At 30.5% G+C, this 19,273-nt stretch overlaps 1 protein-coding gene across 2 annotated transcripts in view; it reads right to left on the bottom strand.

Annotated features, from left to right (window-relative positions):
* Window positions 1-14,623, bottom strand: part of LOC129959149 (uncharacterized) — a 37,563-nt gene extending 22,940 nt beyond the window's left edge. For both annotated transcript variants that reach the window (XM_056071972.1, XM_056071973.1), the window contains exons 1-2: window positions 14,491-14,623; window positions 6,985-7,102 (exon numbers count right to left, since the gene is read on the bottom strand). In XM_056071972.1, coding sequence (XP_055927947.1) covers window positions 6,985-7,102; window positions 14,491-14,541 — 169 coding nt within the window. In that variant the 5' untranslated portion in view covers window positions 14,542-14,623. The remainder of the gene's footprint in view (window positions 1-6,984; window positions 7,103-14,490) is intronic.
* Between the last annotated feature and the right edge of the window lie 4,650 nt (window positions 14,624-19,273).

Here is a 19,273-nt window from a genome sequence, read left to right as displayed (position 1 = left end):
GCAATTGAAAAGCCTTAAATATTTTTTTAAATACAAATTTCAATAAACAAGCTAGCAATTTTAATAAAGAAACAGTATATAGCACATACCACTTTCAATCCAACAACTGAAAGAAAAATTCAAAATGGACGATGCAATTTGACACTTCAAAATTTTTTTAAAGTGAGAAAATGTTTATTGCTTTTTTGGTTGAATAAATCGAAAGCACTAAATTTATAGAATCAGTGAAGGCTTCAAAATAATCATTCCTTATAGATGCACAATTAGGGGATAGAGCACAAGATATAGATATATTTAACAAACGAAAATAAATCAGAAATAAAACAAGATTTTTATGATATCTATTTTCGACTTTGTGTTAACCAAATTAAGCTCACATTATAAACGATATTTTAAAATTTTTTTAAAAGTAAGTTCAAGGGATCAAAGAAAATTTTGAATTAATGATGCAATAGGAAATTTCTCTGTATTAAAATTCCGCATGTTGTTCAAAAAATTTTATAGACTTACTTCTTTTATATAAAAATTACATCATATATAACATACGGGGGATGATCCAAAAAAAAAGTTTACAAGGCAAAGGAAAAATACTTTATCAATAATAGACACAGGATACAAATGGTACTTAAGAGACATATGTGGTGGTCATTTCTCTACATAATCACCAAACCTGTAGAGGCATTTATTACTCCGCTGGACCAATTTGTTTAACCCGTCTTGGTAATAATCAGGTCCGTGGCTAATCAGTCAGTTCACGGCACGTTTTTGAACATCACCATCTGATATGAACCTTGTTTCGGATAATTGTTTCTTCAATGTCGGAAAATAGTCACTGGGAGCCAAATCGGGGCTGTATGGGGTGGTGGCTTCAGACCTCCCACGTAAACGTTTTTCCAGCAATCTCTCTGCCCTCTTCAAAAGAATGACACCATTTCGCCACCTGTTGTCTATTCATTGCTTCGCCCCCGTACACTTCAGCGATTTGTCGGTGAATGTCCGATGGGGACACATTCTTGGCCGATAGAAATCGTATCACGGCTCACACCTCTGAGCTATATAACTTCTCTAGGCGTCTTGCCATTACTGTCGCTGTTTCAGGTCTCAGTACTAATACTATCTGCTCGAACGACCGGTCTCTGTCTCCATTCTGGGTAACAATATTCCCATCCACAATTTCCAAATGCTGATGCTTGTAAACTTTTTTTTTTGGATCACCCCTCGTATATGTATACATTAAGTTTATAAGTTTAAAACAAGAAAATCATTATCATATTTATCTGTCATAAAACCTTTTCATTTGATGAACTATGTGAGAGTACTTTCTCTTAAAGCTCGTAAATACAAATATTTTGGACCAGTGCTTTAAATCCATCAAAAACTGTAAACCAAAAGCATAAATATCTTCCTCTGCAGCTGTCAAAATTGATTTGCTATATTCTGCAATTTTAGAATAGCCTTTTATACATAAAATAACTTCTTCATAATAAAAAAGGCGCTTCTTGAGATTTTTGTGCCTCTAAATTGTAACAAATCTTTAAATTCAAACTATAAAGAATAAGTTTCAAAGCAAAACATTTTATTATTTTTACACGAAGAAGGAGAGACATTTCATAGGTGAAAAGTATTATTCTCCACATAACTTGAGACATATTTTAAAAAGTAACTTATAATTTTATATGACTCAGTTTTGCTGTTTGACAGAACCAAATAAATTATTGAAAACGACCTTCTAGAAAACAGAATAGAAACTTAAAACGCCTTCGAGATAAAATTATTGAAAATTTATTACCTAGAATATAACTAATTTGAAAGAGAAGGAATTTAGTTTCTGCCGTATGCCAGTATTTTGTTTTCATTTCTAAATCCTATTTTGAAAGTCCACTTGGCGAATTTCCAAAGCTACTGAATTAAATATAATGGAACTCTTCCTGGGCCTTATGGTTCATAAGATCGGTGAAAATACGGAAGGATGTAGTTCATTATAAATAATGAAAATTCTAGCCGGATAAATTACAAAATAATTTGTCTTATAATCCTCTGATTATTTTTAAACAGTTACTGAATTTTATATCAGTAAGATATCAATCTTCGGACATTATTTTCGAGTTTCACTGCATTACATAAATAAATAGCAATATATATTCTATTTTAAATATAAAACAATAATTTATATTCTATTATAAATGCTATTATAATTATCATCTCTCAGTAACTGACAAAAGGTATCAGTTACTGAGCGATGAAATGTCTTCCAATTGTTTCTTTTAGGAATTGATAGCACGCTAAGTATTAAAATTTTAGCTTCAAATATTTCAATGAAAAATTCCTCATAAATGAAGAAATACAAATCCATTGTCAAAAACAATTGACGAATTTTTTTTCTTCATATCATATAATGGCAAAGGAAAAGGCAGAATGGCGTACATTTAATCCATTTGATTGAGCTAATAACTGTCTGTTAAAGTAATTATCAGAAATAATATATATGCCACTACATTTGACATTTTCATATTTTTTTAAAGATGTGCGTGGTGTCCACTCTAATCATGACCCAGCAGCTAATTTATAGATCGTTAAAATTAGGGCATACACTTCTAGTTAGGAAAATGCTTTAAATGACATAACGAATTATATTTTATGTTGTTTGATTCAATAAATGGTTTGCTGGAAATGTAAAGGCTTAATTGTTACATAAACCCCAGGACTTATTAGCCCTTTTTAGTAAAATATTCTAATATTTAAAACAAAAAAAAAACAAGATTCCTCTTTTCCATACCTGTCCAAGTATGACTTTTTGAATTTCATTATTTTAGCCTATCAAGGAGGCATATTTAGCTTGAAGGAAGATCCACCCATTGATTGGTGGTTCTTCTTAATGGTCAGTGAAACGTCTAAAATCGTCTAAAAGTGATATTCAGAGTTCATAACTCAATCAGTTTGAATCAGCTATGCACAACAGTTTATAAATTAATTATTGAGTCATTATTAGAACGGCTATCCTGTATAGACCTAAGATGTAACTATCTGGTTTATGAATTGAGCTGAGATTCTTTAAAGAAGAAAAAAAAAATGTGAAATTGGGTCCATTGTGTTTGGAGACCCCACGGCTCGATTTTATTCCCCTTCAGCCTGTTTTAACACTTCAACCTTCTTCTTCCAAACCATATACATTTTTTTTACATATGATGTCGGCCCCACCTGGGGCACCTCAGAAATAAGGAAGAGAAACTTCCGGTAAGGTGGTTGGTTCTCGCCACCCTGGTGGGTACAGAATTGATGGGGGTCGGCTACTTCCTATCGATGACGGGACGTGCTTCCCACGAGATGGGTTGCACTGTGACCGATGATGCCCTTTAGGATTCAACCTTAGTTCCAGTCAGAGTTGCTGTCGCAGCGGTCCGATCAATCAGATTTAATCCGAAAGCCTTAATTTGGCAGTGCGGAGTAACCAGTGTGGTTATTTAGAAGATCGGAATAACTGAGAAAACTGTAGAAGGAATACGATTTCTAGTAAAAATATACAGAGTATGACGCTACCATCAAAAACCTTCTGACTCGCATATTTCTCACATGATCAGTCAGATTCAGATTTTATGTTCTTCATGTGCTCTGGAGTTTCATTTTCCGTATTTTGATTAACCAGCTGAATTCTATGTGATTATAATTTGATGTTATATACGTAAACAGTCTGTAAAACTACACTGACAAATAGATGAAGATAAAAAAATAATTGAGAAATTTTTGATGGAACATTATTACCAGAAAAAGCGGTAAAAGATAGGGTACTGCAATCTGAAACTGTTACATCATATATTACTTGCATGATCATTAATATTCAGATTTCATGTTCCTCATGTGTACTCATTTGTTTTACTTTCCAAGCAGTCAATTCATATTATGGTCTTGAGTCAGATTTTGTAAATGTACACTGAATATACAACTGCGCCCAGGAATAAAGAATGTACAGTATAAAAATTCCGTTGCGATATTTTACATTAAAATCGGAAACATTTTTTAAAAATTACATGTCAAAGTCTGTGATTCTTGTCTTTACAAACAAATCACTTCTTCTGTTGAAGTGTAATTTATTTTGTTATTCGTTACTCTATGACGAAATATAAGATTAATACCGACAAGTTTTCGTTTTGAAGAGCGATGAGCCCTAACACTCAGAGACAAAGACAAAAGACCTTATATTAGAGTTGAAAAGCATTATATTAAAAGCATGAAAGACCCTTCTTTTTTACTGATGTTTCAATGACAAATAATTGAAAACTAGACGGCGCATTATCTTGTTAACAGTTTCTCGGATATGATTATCACAGATTAATTAACGAACGTTGTAATAGAAGATCTCACACATATTGGCCGAATACTCAAGGAATATAAAAAATTATCCTTTGTAATATGCTTTAGATATTAATATAATATATAATAGCATTAAAAGTTTTGTTCTTACTGTGGGATCTTCCCGATCCACAATGTTCACGAATATTCAAATAAGAAATAAGCATTAAAATCGGTTTGAAACAAATGGTCATCTATTAATAAAAAAAATAAGCAATTCCAAATACGATACAAATATAATGCTGACAGAAAATGTTAGCAATAATCTCCAAATGAAGTGAGAATATTATGTATCAGCACATCTCAATTCAGTTACCTTTAATTCAATTCAGTACGTAAAAAAATATAAATAAAATGTGAAGTTTATGATCTCATAACTAATTTTAATCGTGCTTTATTCACACACCAAAACATCAGTTAATTTAGGCATAAAAAAACTAATTTTGCAGGCCAAATGGGCTGTAATATTTTTAATTCCATCCAGCGTTACAGACGTCGATGGACGTTTATATATATATATATATATATATATATATATATATACATATATATATATCTTCAAAATTGGAGTAACAATGACACAGTACTTAGGTAAGATCATGCTTGACGCAAAAAAAGCGTTTTTGGCTAAAAGAGACTTCGGGAAATATTATATATACTGAATCAATAAAAAGGATTCTAAATCTGAATGAACCATTAAGAGCATGGTATATACATAGAAAACAGATTAAAGACCACTATGCCCTACTCTGCATTCTATAAGAGTTTCTGCTGGCAGTTTTCATAGAAGATTTATTACTGCAATAAAATGAAGCACCGATGCGCATGAAGTATCAGTAAAGGTAACACATACTTTATTAGATACACATTAATATTAAGATTTTAGATAGAAGTATTTCTAAAAGTTACCCATTTTCATTTGTATTACTAATATATAGTAATTTTTTTTATTGTAAAAATACACCCTATATGTTTTATTCAATCCGTTCTTAGTGAATTTATAATGGTATCAAAGAATGTTACGAGATAGTACCAGCTGGAATGAGATTGTGCCAACATATTTTCCCTTTTTTAATAATTTTATTAATTCGCTTTCTTGTTTGTTTGTTAGGTACAAATTTTGCAATCAATTTTAAATGACTTTTCCGATGAGCTAAAGATTCGAAATTTTAAGTGAAGACTAGAATTAGGTAAAAATGCAATATTAATTCGCTTTCTTGTCTGTCTGTTTGTTTGATTGTTCGTTACAAATTTTGCAATCGATTTTAAATTAATATAAGATTGGGATCAAAAAACTTTCATTACCTACAGATGGCGTTTTAGTGTTTTGCTTTTTTTTTTTATCAATCTGAACATGCTTTTATTAACTTGCTTTCTCTTCTGTCTGTTTGTTTGTTCGATACAAATGTTACAATACATTTTAAACTAACTTCCTAATGAAACAGGGGTTTGAAACTTTAAACGCAGCTCAGAACTAGATGGCAATGAAATATTAACTCGCTTTTTTGCCTGTTTGGCACAAATTTTATCATCACTTGTTGCTCATTGGGCAGTAAGTTTAAAATCTATTCCAAAATTTCACATACATAAGATCAAAAAACAGAAAATATTATTTAAATAAAAACAATTTTTATCACATTCAAACAATTTTTATAACACAATTTGTATCATATTTTTATCACAACAATTATATCACATTTTTAAAACTTATTAAAAAGTATAAAATAATTTCTTCCAGTCTCGCACAGTTTTATAACCAGATACAGATTGTCCTGAAATTTTGTGATTGTAAATATTCCAAAGTTTAAAATTCACAGTCAGAAATTTTCAGGAACAATCTGCTTAGGGTTAGGAATGCGTATGGGAGGAAGAGAAATTATTTTATGCTTTTTATTCTTAAAAATATGGTATGTTAATGGTTTAAATACCTAGTAAAGATACACTTTTCTGTTGCAAGCAAAAGCTGCAATTTATTGGCTTGTCAACAATAAGCATTCGTAGTTATAATGTGCTGTATGTAATGAGCCGGTAAAATAATTTGACTTTAATTCGTAAAAATGTGTCTGCGTTTTGCAAGTCTATGCGAATTTTTAACTCTTTTCTCATTTTCCCATCTCGTTCTGAAATGGTGAACTGTTCTCCTTAGGAGCTAGTGTATCAGAATGCGCATTTTCCTCTCATTCCCGCTACTTTCTAATTTTAAAAAATGTTAATATTTCTAAGAGTTAAGAGTTGGTATTTAGGTATTTTCTGAAAGGGAAAAACTTCGGAACTCTTTAAACACACAAACGTCCCGTTATAATACAAATATTTAACAGATTTAAAAGTCCATAACCGTAATATCTCTTGTACATGAAAAATGACTCATGCAAAGAACGTAAAATTCATGCAAGAAAGACAAATGAGTCATCGTGCAAAGCATAAATAATGCTCATCTTTAAACTATGCTTCATGACATATTATAGAGGAAAAAAAATAAAGAGACGTGCATCAAAAACCTTCTTTAAATTCTAAGATTTAACAGTGTATGTAAAGGAAGAAAGAAAATGTAATGACAACGTACAAAATAAAAAAGATTTAAAATTCTTATATCAAGTGTAATTTCCAAAGTTAAAAATTTAATTCATCTAATCTTACCGAATGGTCTTTCAATTTCTGTAATATCAATAGGTGTTAAAGTAAAAATTTCTGTCTTGTTCACACTCAGTCCAATGATTAATGGAATATTCCAACAAAGATTAGCGAAACATTGAAACTAGAAAAAATTAAAAAGGCAGAAAATCAATAATGCATAAAAATCATGATACTTCTAAAGCATAAACTTTTCTAGAATTTACAACACTTTTCTTAAACTGATTTTCATTTTTCATTTCAACGTCTTTTAATTAAGAAATGAGAGTATTAAGAGGAAAGGAGAAAGAGAGACCACGTAGAATTTTCAATGAAAAAGATTGTAAATTTGTTGAATATTTTTGTCAGATGTGTTAACATTCAATTTGTAAAGATTTTAATCCAGTGGGATATGAATATAATTAAAGTAAAAAAGAAAACTGAAAGTCGCTTTATTTAAAAGTGTTATTACATTCCTTTGAGGAAATTGTATCTGCTACTGAATTTATGACAAGATGTTAATTTTAGTTTTCTATGATGTTACTACTCTCATTTTATGATTAACTAAACTCTTGGCTCTTGATAAAGGGCAAATGTGACAGCTTCTAAATGATAAAGAGACCTTGGGATACCTTGGCATAGCTTCAGGAAGAAATTTGATTTTAACTCTAATATGTGGAAGTAAGTTACTTCTTAGAGATTTTAGGGAGAGCTGGACAACATTTCTGTTTCATTTGGAATCAAAATTCTAACCATATGGCGATTTCAACGATAAATACTTTGCGCATCGGCCTACCAATTTTTAATTAATGCTGTTTGAGAACAGATTCTTTGAATAACATTCACATAATGGAGCTATGTTGCTCAGTCATGGAATGCCTCGACTCGCTGAGTCATGGGTCGAGTACAATGAATTTAGCTAAATTAGATGAAAGCTCTGCTTTGAATCTACCGTTAGGTTTGCTTTGGAGAGCGAATCTCATTATTTTGAACTGTAACCTAATGATGAAGTAGATACCATCCCCGACATTCCCTTCGTAAACATCCACACATCAGGAAGTTTGACCCTGACTGATTAAATGCATTTCAGGCCCACATAAACGTCCAATCTTAGGGCAAACTGGTTTACGATTTTCAAAAATAAACATTATTAAGGCAAATATCTACCACCATGTCTTCACAATCTTGAGGATAAATTATATAATCAGATATACAGCTTCTGTAAATAATATAAGTACAATGCGAGATTCGTCTGATTACAAACAAACAGCGCAAGGAAAAGAACTTTGATTTTAGCCCCTTTTTTCCTTTTCTTTTTCCTTATTAATTCTAATTATTATGAATTGATTTTTCAAATACGAAACCGATTTCTGTAATATGTGTGTTATCGGGTCATATGTCCAAATATATTTCTGCATCCTCTTGTCAAGAAGAATTAATCCTTACGAACTTATCAACTGCATGATGATGTTCATGCATAAATCAGGTAAAATACTAGCCAAGTCATTAATTACTGAAAGACAAAATTACTGAAAGAGTTGTGTCGGCCATTTTTTGTTACAGCTTTTATATCCTTGTAGTTATTAGTAAACATATTTTATATACATTCAGTTATAGACTGCATACTCGAATCTATTCTAAACAAATCTAAACACTTTTTCTAAGATAATTCGCTCTTAACTAATCAAAACGAAGACAGGGCTCTCAATTTTAGAGAAGAAACAATTTTAATTATTATTGACTTTTTTTTTCATTTTACGTCATATGATATAATCATAATATTATACGAATAAATGGAATGTGTTAGTTGATTCATTGATTAGACAAATATTCTGATATTTTTCATCACTATGTGAGTAGCTATGCTGATGTTGTCGGTAAAATATTCATTCTTGTGGATTCGTTTGCTAATCCTCCTTGAATTAGTCTAGCCAATGAATACTTTTTGTTTATGGAAATGAGCGAATTAAACAGAAATTTTGTTCATCTGATTTAAATCTTACAGATCAGTTTTGGCCCTATTTTCTTAAAAACACTTCACCTGCGGTCTTTAAATAAACTGGAAGAATGAGTGCTCCACGTATAGTTTTGCGTGCATATTTACTTACGGGATAGTTTGATTTTCTATAAATAAATATGATGTCAACTATGCATTTACTTCTCAGAAAAAAACATATTTACAAATAGGCTAAAGCAACGCAATACGCGGTAACAGATTTTTAAAGAGAATATGATTCAAATTTTATGAACTTTCCAAAATTAAAGAACTAGGAAATTTAGAAAGGAAGAACGTAGCATCTTCTCAGGCTGTTTCATGGAAATATGCACTTTATCATAGGATTGAATCAAAGAACTGACCTAAGGACTGACATTTGCATTATGTTTTGAAAAATTCAATTTTTTCGAAATGGAAAAGGCCCATTGAAAAATGTATCGTAACTACAAATCTTTAACAGGTGCACAGTATATAGCTCACTTGGATGTTTGGAAGGGGAGGGAACAAAATGCTGTTTACGAAGAATTGCATATATTATATATTTATAATTTATATATGTTATATACATATTGCAATATATATTTATTATTGTATGTATTTATGAAATCTTCTGGAAGTCTTTCTATCATGGAAATCTCGATGCAGATTTTGAAAAAAAAGAGACTATCAGGTAGAGCATTTAAAAATACAGTCTTTATATAGTAAATATTGATTAAATAGTCCCTAAATCGTTTTAAAAATATGGAAATACCCTCCGTATATGAGAATTTCATTGACACTTTCGTTGTTAAATTTCTGTGAATAGTCAGGTTTGTAACGGCATTTGTTCAAAATAGAATTATAAACTAACAAGATAAAAAACACTATGAGTAGAAGCGAAACAGAAGTAGATAAAGCCTATTCAACAGGATTATCAGGAAAAAATTGTTACTTCATTGAATGCAAGACTAATAAAAAAACGCAGATAAAACATTCTAATACGAACAAATGTAACTAACGCAAATTCTCTTACGGTGTAACTCTTTATTATTTGCCATTTTTTTCATTACTAAATGAAAGAAAAATTTGAAGTCATTTTTTCTTCTTTTTCATCCTTTTGTTCAATGTAACTAAAAGCAAAATCTTTAAAAATTATATTATAGTCTCTAAGAAAAAAAAATAATTTGATTTGAAATTAACTCTAAATTCTTTCAACATTGGAGTATTCTGTAAGCTCTTCAATAGGTGCATTTTTTTTTTTTTTTTTTTTTTTGGAAATCTGAAAAAAATAGTTTTAGAATGAAATCTGAATAAATAATTTTATGAAAATATTTTACATCATCTTATAATCGTTATTGTGAAATTCATGAAAATGTTCCGAATTTAGAATGTTCCGTATTAACGATCATTTGCTGCGCTGCATGCTTATATTTAGCCTTCCCTCAAATTTTGATTTCACAGAAATAAAATAACGCAAAAATAGACAAGAGGGATAAGAGGGAAATAAAATATTGGTTATATTTTTATCCTTAGAAAACATTCTTTCCTTTCTCAAAAATTTGAGCATAGGTCTTGTTGTCCCCTTTCAGGATTCATTATCTCAATTATCATAAAGCAGCATTATTTATTCATTTAGCTATAGTCGGATTTATAAATCTGATTTCATTTTATTCTCTTAACTTTAAATCACTTGCTTAATATGCTAACAATAAATTACCAATCACAATAATGGTAATGCTTAATAGCGTTAAAATAACTCCAGCGGTCCGCTTATCACAATCCTCCTTCCTCCCCAAAGGCAACCCGATAGTTGGTAGTACCCCTGAATGTCCTCTGGTAAGAAGACATACATAAGAGCTAAAGTCAGGCCAGAATCAGAAGGAGACTCGGTACCCAAAAACTTTTTTTCCACAATTTTTAATAAAATATTAAAATTTTGTGATAGATAGATGTAAATTGTGCAGAAATTTAAATTTCTAAAATATTTTTCAGATTCAAAAGTTACAAATTTAAATATTTTAATTTTTTTTAAAAAAATTAAGCTTTTTTAAAAAATGCTTCTTGTACAATTTTCAAAATATTTTCCCCAAATTTTTTTAAAGAGGCCTCACAATGTATGTAACAAAATTAGGAAGCGGATTTTTGATATCTATATTAGTTTGTGAGAAAAAAAATTCCACAAAATTTCATGAAATTTTTTAGAAAATATGAGGTTTCTTCACTTTGAACATTTTTAGAAATAAATCTAATCAAAATTTTAACAAATCCATCCCTAATTCTATTAAACATACATTTAAGAGTGAGCAGAAAAAATTCCATACAATTACAATAAAATGTGATTGACTTTTAACATTTTGTAGCAGAAAGAATTTTGAAAAAAAGCAAATTGAGAAAAACAGCTTCCCTCGAAGTAAATTTATAATAAAAAAACTCATATCAAGTTAGTTTTTTCTCAGAGAAATAATATGGCATTTGTAAGTGCTAAGATACCAATTTTATTAATATACCTTATTATTATATTTATTAATGACCATTATTATAAATAGAGATTATTAGAAAAATTGGGGGGGGGATTACAAAATGTTCCCTTTTTTTACTCAGTAATATTTTTTTGTAAAAATATTTATTAAATGATCTGTTTTTCTGTTTATCAAATAACTGATAATACACAGCAAAAATTCTAGATCATTTGATTGAAATTCAAATGAAATTAGCCATTTTGAAGTAGGTACATTTTCTAGACAATGCATACGACGAAAAACAGTTTCAAAAACATAATTACGAAACATTTTCAATATGAAATAGCTTATATAAATACAAAATATTTTAAATAATATATTATCCTTCAAACATAATTCTGTAAAAGTTTTGTGTTAATCCGAAGTATATAGATAAAGCAATCAAAGTATTTATTGAAATACGCATTAGCGACATATTTGAAAATGACCAAAAAAAGGAGTGTACAAATATTTGTATAGCAAGGTGTACAAATATTTGTATAGTGTATTATTATTCAATGCAATATATAATATAATGTACTTTTCTGTGTAAAATACTTATAAGATTTACTGATAAGATTCAATTTATCATCAGCATAATTTTGAAGAGGGGGTCGAGTTAATTTTTTTCACAACAGTAGTTGCATATAATTTTCAGTTCGTATGAAAAACCAGATTTAGCACCCAGCTTGAAATTCACAGTTTTTTTAAGGCAATCTGGACAAACTACATTACAAACAATTTTAAAATTTGTTCTGTTGAAACAAAAATGTATTTATTTTCTTCCAAACAAATGTCAGTTTTATCATCTAGTTTCGATTTCACTGACGAATCTGACAATCGCGATTTTGAATTACGTTTCATTTAGTAAATTTGATTCAATCACAGCTACATTGAGCGGTTTTCCACCTCTTGTTATTCATAGCAAGTGAATGGTATTTCCTTTTATTGCGAAGCATTTACGAAACCAATTAAAAAGTATGTAAGCAATAAATAAATTATCTAGTCTTGAAAAAGACAGTTTTGTTTAAAAAATGATTATAATAACCAGTGAGAAATTCAATCAAAAAGAGCAACGAAAGCAGTAAAACAATAAATAAACAAGGATTTAACCGTTACAGTTTCAAACAAATTTCCTACTTTTTATTTCATGGAAAAAATAAACGGCTTGGATACTCGCACATGAAATATGTTTGATGTAAACACAGGAAGTGGGCGTGGCATCTGATATCGCGTTAGACAAAATAACTCCATTTCTCGCTAAATACTTGCCGGAATGTTTTGAAATTTTCAAATTAATAAGTCAAAGGCTCAAGGATCATTATTCACTAAAAATTAGAAAATCGATATTTTCATCGATTTTCCGAAATTTTTAAGATACCGAGTGTTGCAAGTCACTTTGACTTGCAGAATGTGCCATGCTTCCGCTTTTTTATTAATCCTTGCCTAATGGATTTTGTTAGTTATAAGTTAAATTAAGTGATATTAGATCCAGCCAATAAAATTATGCATCAGTTTTCATTAATAGGAAATGTTATCATTCGTGTAGCTGATATGTGGATAAATGTTAATCTTATCTTGCTCGTGCTTCCAATACTATGTTAATGATAAGTGAATATCTTTCAAGTCTAGCCTATAGCAGGTTTCTTACTTCCTGTAGGTTATGTACGAGAAATTTGGGGTCAGAGTGAAATCAAATAATTCTACTAAATTTTTAATGTGTTAGTTAAAAATAAGAAAGATAATAATAGTAATTTAAAACATTTCAGCTAAATTTTTGATCTAGTCGTTTCCATTTTTTTTTTTTTTTCGATTATTGATGTCTTTCATATTACTTGGAATCGCGATAATTTTTTTGCTCAAAATTAAGGGAGCGTTAATTTTTTTAATGCGAAAATAATTCATGACTAAAAAATGTCCAAGGAACTTTGCTCTAAAATGAAATAAATTACGTTTGTTGGCAGCATAATAAAGTAGATTTCCTGTTTGCAATGTTTTCTTTAGGTCCATGCATTCAAATCGGTCATAATTGTATCAATTTTGGGGATATATAAACGACTAAATGTTTGCAACGCCAATTGAAGAAATTGATGCTTTCAAAATTAGGTTCACAGATGCTGCGTCTAGTGTGACAAGCCAAATATTTGACAAAACTTGAAGAGAGTTAGAATACCATCTTGAAATTTTTCAAGCGTTTAAGGGCGCGCATGTTGAAATTTACTGACGTATGGGGTTTTATTAAAAACGTCGTCATTGTCCTTACAGTATATCGAAACAACTATGTGACAAATTATAATAGTTTTTTAAAAATTATATTCTGTAATCAAGTAAAGACTTTTGTCCACCCTCTACTTTTCTATTTTGGGTTTTAGGAAAATTTAATCATACGGAAATATTTATAGTAGATTTAAAATTAACGCTTTCTTATGTACCACAATTGCACAAAAATAGTTTTAGAAAATATTGAATATTTTAAACAATAGTTAGTCTTCTTTATTATCTTTATAAAAATGTGCATAAAAATATCAAAGAAACGGAACTGATATTGTTAATATTATCATGTTGGTAGTAGCGGAAAATATACGATAATCTATATAATGAATGAATTATTATTATATTTTGAAAGACAAGAGACAGACCTGGATATAATACACCTTATATATATTTTAAAGTCTCAAAGTGAAAAACAAACACAAATATAAGCATACAAGCAACAAATACTCATAAATTTGTATAAAATAAATACTTAGAACTTCTATTACAATGAAGGTAAAATAAGGAATTGTAATAATACTAAACTCTAGAAAATATGTTCTATCTAATGAAGCAAAAATCGATATTTCGGAAGAAATATACCAAGTTTTGGTGTTCGTATAGTTTAAAATGTATGCAATTAATATAAATTTCATTTCATAGAGTGCTTCGAAATTTACGAGCACGTTTTCCAATCGTCTTGTATGTCCATGTTATTTAAACAGTATATTTTTGATTTATTATTTGAAACAATAATCGATAACGAATCAGTTTATAATTCAAAAATAAATACCAATTCCTACTTACAAGGCAAAGTACTCCTGCCACAATCGTGGCCACGTATGGTGAACAACACATTTTTGAGTTTTTATATATTTCCACCTAAATTTAACCATTAAGACTATTTGCAAAACAAGAAACAGAACAAACTGAAAGCGACTATGCTATCAACTAAAATAAATGAACTTTGCATCCAAAATATCTATTTCCAATTTCTTTCTTTCTTTTATCAAACGTCTTTTCAACTGAATTTTATCATTCGATTCTTATCTTAGAAAAGATACATGAATTCTAAATAGACATTTTCGGTATTTTATGCTTTTCTAGTTTTTAAAGGGACGCGTTAAAATGATCTTAGACTGAACTCAAAATAATATTCAATTTTGTTAAATTAAATTTTTGTTGTCACTTTTAACATGTTTTAGCATCTTTAATTGTACGGAAATTTTGACATTTTGGGTTTATTACTTATTTGATAATAAATTTGGCAATTTATTTTAAAGGTAATTATTTTAAAATGTATCAATTATTTGCATTCATTTTAATAGTTATGTTTATCATTTATTTCCTTTATTCTAATAATTGTCATTTTATTATTTATGTTCTGCGCTTCTTCCTCCTTAAAAATATTTTGAAACGAAAGCTAATAAAATTCCCATTTGGATGATATTTATTCATGTTTAGCTAAAATCAATTTTTAATTTTAGATATTTTTAGTAATTACGTTATTATTTCTTGAACTTTGTTAATAATTCTGATGCTGGCTGTTTGAGGTCTGTCTAATTGTAATTTATTTTGTAATTTATTATTTTAATCATAATATTGCTTGGATTTCTAAAATACTCTGAATTCAGAAATAATTAAATTATTTTAAAATTTGACTATTTATCTAAAGTAATAGAACATACACTTCAGTTCCTAACTGGAGTCATATCTTGAGATTTCAGCATTCTGTTCTTTCAGTTTCTATATTTTAAGTACTAAGCATAAATCAGGTATTAATGTTCAGGTATAAATCAGGTAATTAATGAGATAGAAGAGAAGTATGCTTTTAGAGTAGTCCATTGTTTTAAGTTGTAAGTAAATAATTATTCCCTTGTCTTGAATGAAGAAAATGATGCGATGCAATACATAATTTGAAAATGCGAGTTAAATGGTGAGTAGGACACATAAATTGTTTCCAAATACTCCAAATTTCTATATCACACTAGTTTAAAAATTGTTGACCTACAATTGAAAAAGATCAGCTCCACAATCACAGCTAATATTCGATATCCCTCATTTTGTAGATATTTTGAGAGAAGGATATTTATTGGTAGCGGTGATGGAGATTCTTACGATGAGGTCAGTAAGCCCAGCATCTTAGCATTCATAAACTCATTTAATGCTCCATTTGGAGCGTTAAATGATTTGCGCTAAAATCCAACAGCAGGTCTAACGAATAGCAACCTTTAGTTTATCCGATTGACATTTCCATCATGCTTTCCTATAACTTTTTTTTCTGCTCTTAACAATTTGTACATCGAATTCTGGATGATGCTCATAATATTATCATTTAGAAATAAACAGGTTTATGGACTGGTAGTAAATGATTTATATTTTAGTTAACCAAGCTAAGAAAAGCAACACAAATAGGAGAGTAAAACTAAGGAGTAATGAAAAATAAATAAATCTAAAGTCTTTTAAAATACTAAGGAATTCTGGAATGACAGGAGACTTTTCTACCATCCAATTAGTTTCTTTTAAACTGAAGTTGATTATTTGCAAGTTTACTTCCCGCGCATGGTAATATAGTTAAATATGTAAAATTCTTTTTAAACAACATTATCTAGGTTAAATATGCGTAAGATTATGCAAATGCATTCTAATAATACCATTGCTTGAAAATTGCTTTTTTTTTTCGTTCTTTTGTAATTGTTGAGATAAAGGTGATCGAGCTATTTTTCTGGTGTATCATTATGACTACGCTTTCCGCTCATTCAAGTCCCATGGCGGGGGGGGGGAGGCACCTCGTTATTGAGGACGAAAAGCTTTCGGCATGGTGGTTGGTTCTCGGCACCCTTGTTGGTATACGAAAAGGTGGGGTTGGCTATCTCCCATCGATGACGGGACGTACTTCCTTAGGGAAGGGTTGTACAGTGGCCGGTGATGGCCCTTAGGACTCAACTACAGTTCCCACCAGTATTGCTGTTCCGGCGGTCAGGTCATTCAAGTTTTTCCATGTTCCTTAGTGCGGGTCATAGTAGTCATTCTATAATTTCCGCTCATTCCAGCCTTCCACAAGTTCTCGACTTAATTTCTATGTGCTACAAAGAAATATTTAACATGCTGTGAGAAATTTTACTCTTATTATTTAAAAACCATGCCTGAGATTTTACTGAAAATTAGCACCAAATGGTTGCAGAGCCTAGTTCTCTTTTGTTAGAAACTTGAGTGATAGAACTATGTGAATCAAAACCGAAACACTCAGAATAAAAGTGCTAAAATTGATAAGATAAATGTCTTAGAGCTAAACAAATTAAGCTATATTATTTTAGCATTAAAAATCCAAACTGCCCTCGGTTCATTGAAGCTTCTTCTCATATAGTCAAAGACGATGTGCGGTTTGATCAAATAATACCCGAAATAAAATATATATATCTCGGAGATAAAATACCCAAATGAAGAACAGCAGATGAAATATAAAGACTTTAAAATTGTATATGGAGGAGTTGGAAAGGTTAAAGAAAAAAACTGTATGTACAAAATGTGGTAATCCTTTCAATTTAACTATTAATAATGCTAGTTACGCTTTTCATATAATGTATAATTTACTGTCTGTAACATATAAAATAGACTCATTAAACAAAGTTTGAGAAGTAGGAGACATTCCAGAAAACCAATTTATAAAAATCAATCGATACATTTGTTTAAAGCAAGATAATGCTAAAGAAACAAAATATAAAACGAACCTTGCAGCAGTTAATTTCAATCAAACAAAAAAATGAAAATAATTCAGAGTGTATTTCTCAGTCGACAATATAGAATGTTTCCAGTTATTAATTCAAGTATTCTAAATTAAATTTGATTATTAAGTTATTTGACGTTAAAACTGCACACAGGTTCGGGATAGCCTAGTTGGTAGGGCGATTCGCATCCCTTGGGTTGTGAGTTCGAACCACCCCGACCGAAGACTCCCCGTGTATGTTGTGGCTGGCCACGTGTAAATTTATCGTGGTCACAAAATCCTCCATGTCGCGACAATACCACTGGGTGTACTGGTTCAGAGGTGCTCGTTAGCTTATTCATGTCTAAATGACGATGAATGAATGAAATGCATAAGTGAATGTAACCCGTAAAAAGGGTTGGGACGCGTGAATAGCTAAGACGTACTCTTGGCCCTAGATGGCGCTACAGAAACAAGAAACGCTCTCACGACCTAAAATCTATGAGAAGAGCCATTAGAAACAAGAAATCTGCATATTTATGTAGTGATGTAGAAGAAATTGTGCATGAATTGCTGCCCCTCAGTTTTGAGAAATTAATTAGCGATAGGAATAGTTTATAAATTGAAAATGAATATTTATAACTTACCATCTGATAAAAATTGACATTTGACAGTAAAATGTCAATTAGAAAAATCTGGATTAATACAACTGGAATGTAACAAATGTGTATTAATTAAGAAAGATAGTCAAAATATTCGTGAATTATCCATGTACAGGGTTAGCAAGAAATAAGTGACCTACTTCAGAGGGCTCTAAAATGCGTTCTATTGAATCAAATGAGATAAAATTTGAACTACAGATTATTGAGATGATGCTCTTTACATTTATTAAATAAAAAAACTAATACCAAAATTCACCGTTAGGTAGCATTGTAATACACATAAAACCATTAAATATGGTTTATAATTGTTAAATAAAGTAAAACTTAAATTTCTTAATATGTCTTCCTTCATTTTCAACAATATGCTCCAATTGGAGAACCATATTTTCCATAGATGACCGGAGTGAGTCTGCTGGGATATTAAGAATATGGCGCCGAATGTTGTCTTTCAGATCTGGTGGAGATGATGGCCTTTGACAGTAGATATTGTCTTTCAAATAACAAATAATATGGATGTCTTCAAATAATAAATGAAAGTCGCAAGGGGTGCTTTCTGGTGAGCGAGGAGGCCATGTTATTGGGAAATGACGGATGATAACTCGTGCTTCTGTGAAATGCTGCATTAACAACCACTTTACACGACGATCAATATGATGTGGTGCACCATCCTGCATGAAAATATGTCTTGGGCATCTACACTGTAGAAGAGATGGGATTACAAAATCCCTCATAATATCATGGTACCGTTGTCCTGTGACGGAACAGATTTTATTCAATTTGAAGTTATCTGTTTAAAAAAATACGGTCCAATGATAAAGGTAGCTTTAAAACCACACCATACTGTCACTTTTTCAGGATGCAAGGGTTATTTCTGGATAACGTGAGGGTTTTTCTCTTCCCAAATTCGACAGTTGTGGGTGTTTACTTACCCATTGAGGCAAAAGTGGGCCTCATCACTCCACAGAATGTTCCATGGCCAAGTTGTGTCAACCACCATTCGAGCAAGGAATTGAAGAGCAAAAGTTTTACGGGCCTGTAAGTCCCCGTCCTACAACAGGTGCACAGACTTGATTTTGTATGGATAAAAATGAAAAATCTATCGTACGATTTTTCGTACAGTTGAATAGGCATATCCAGAACACGGGAAACAACTGGCAAACTCACACTATTATGCGGCGACTGACTGTTGGCTTCAACGAGCGCTGTCGCAACATTTTGAATG

The sequence above is a fragment of the Argiope bruennichi genome, chromosome X1 (genome assembly GCF_947563725.1).
Source record: "Argiope bruennichi chromosome X1, qqArgBrue1.1, whole genome shotgun sequence".
Lineage (NCBI taxonomy): Eukaryota > Metazoa > Arthropoda > Arachnida > Araneae > Araneidae > Argiope > Argiope bruennichi.
Note: the sequence above shows the minus strand (reverse complement) of the source record. Positions and strands in the feature narration are given on the sequence as shown.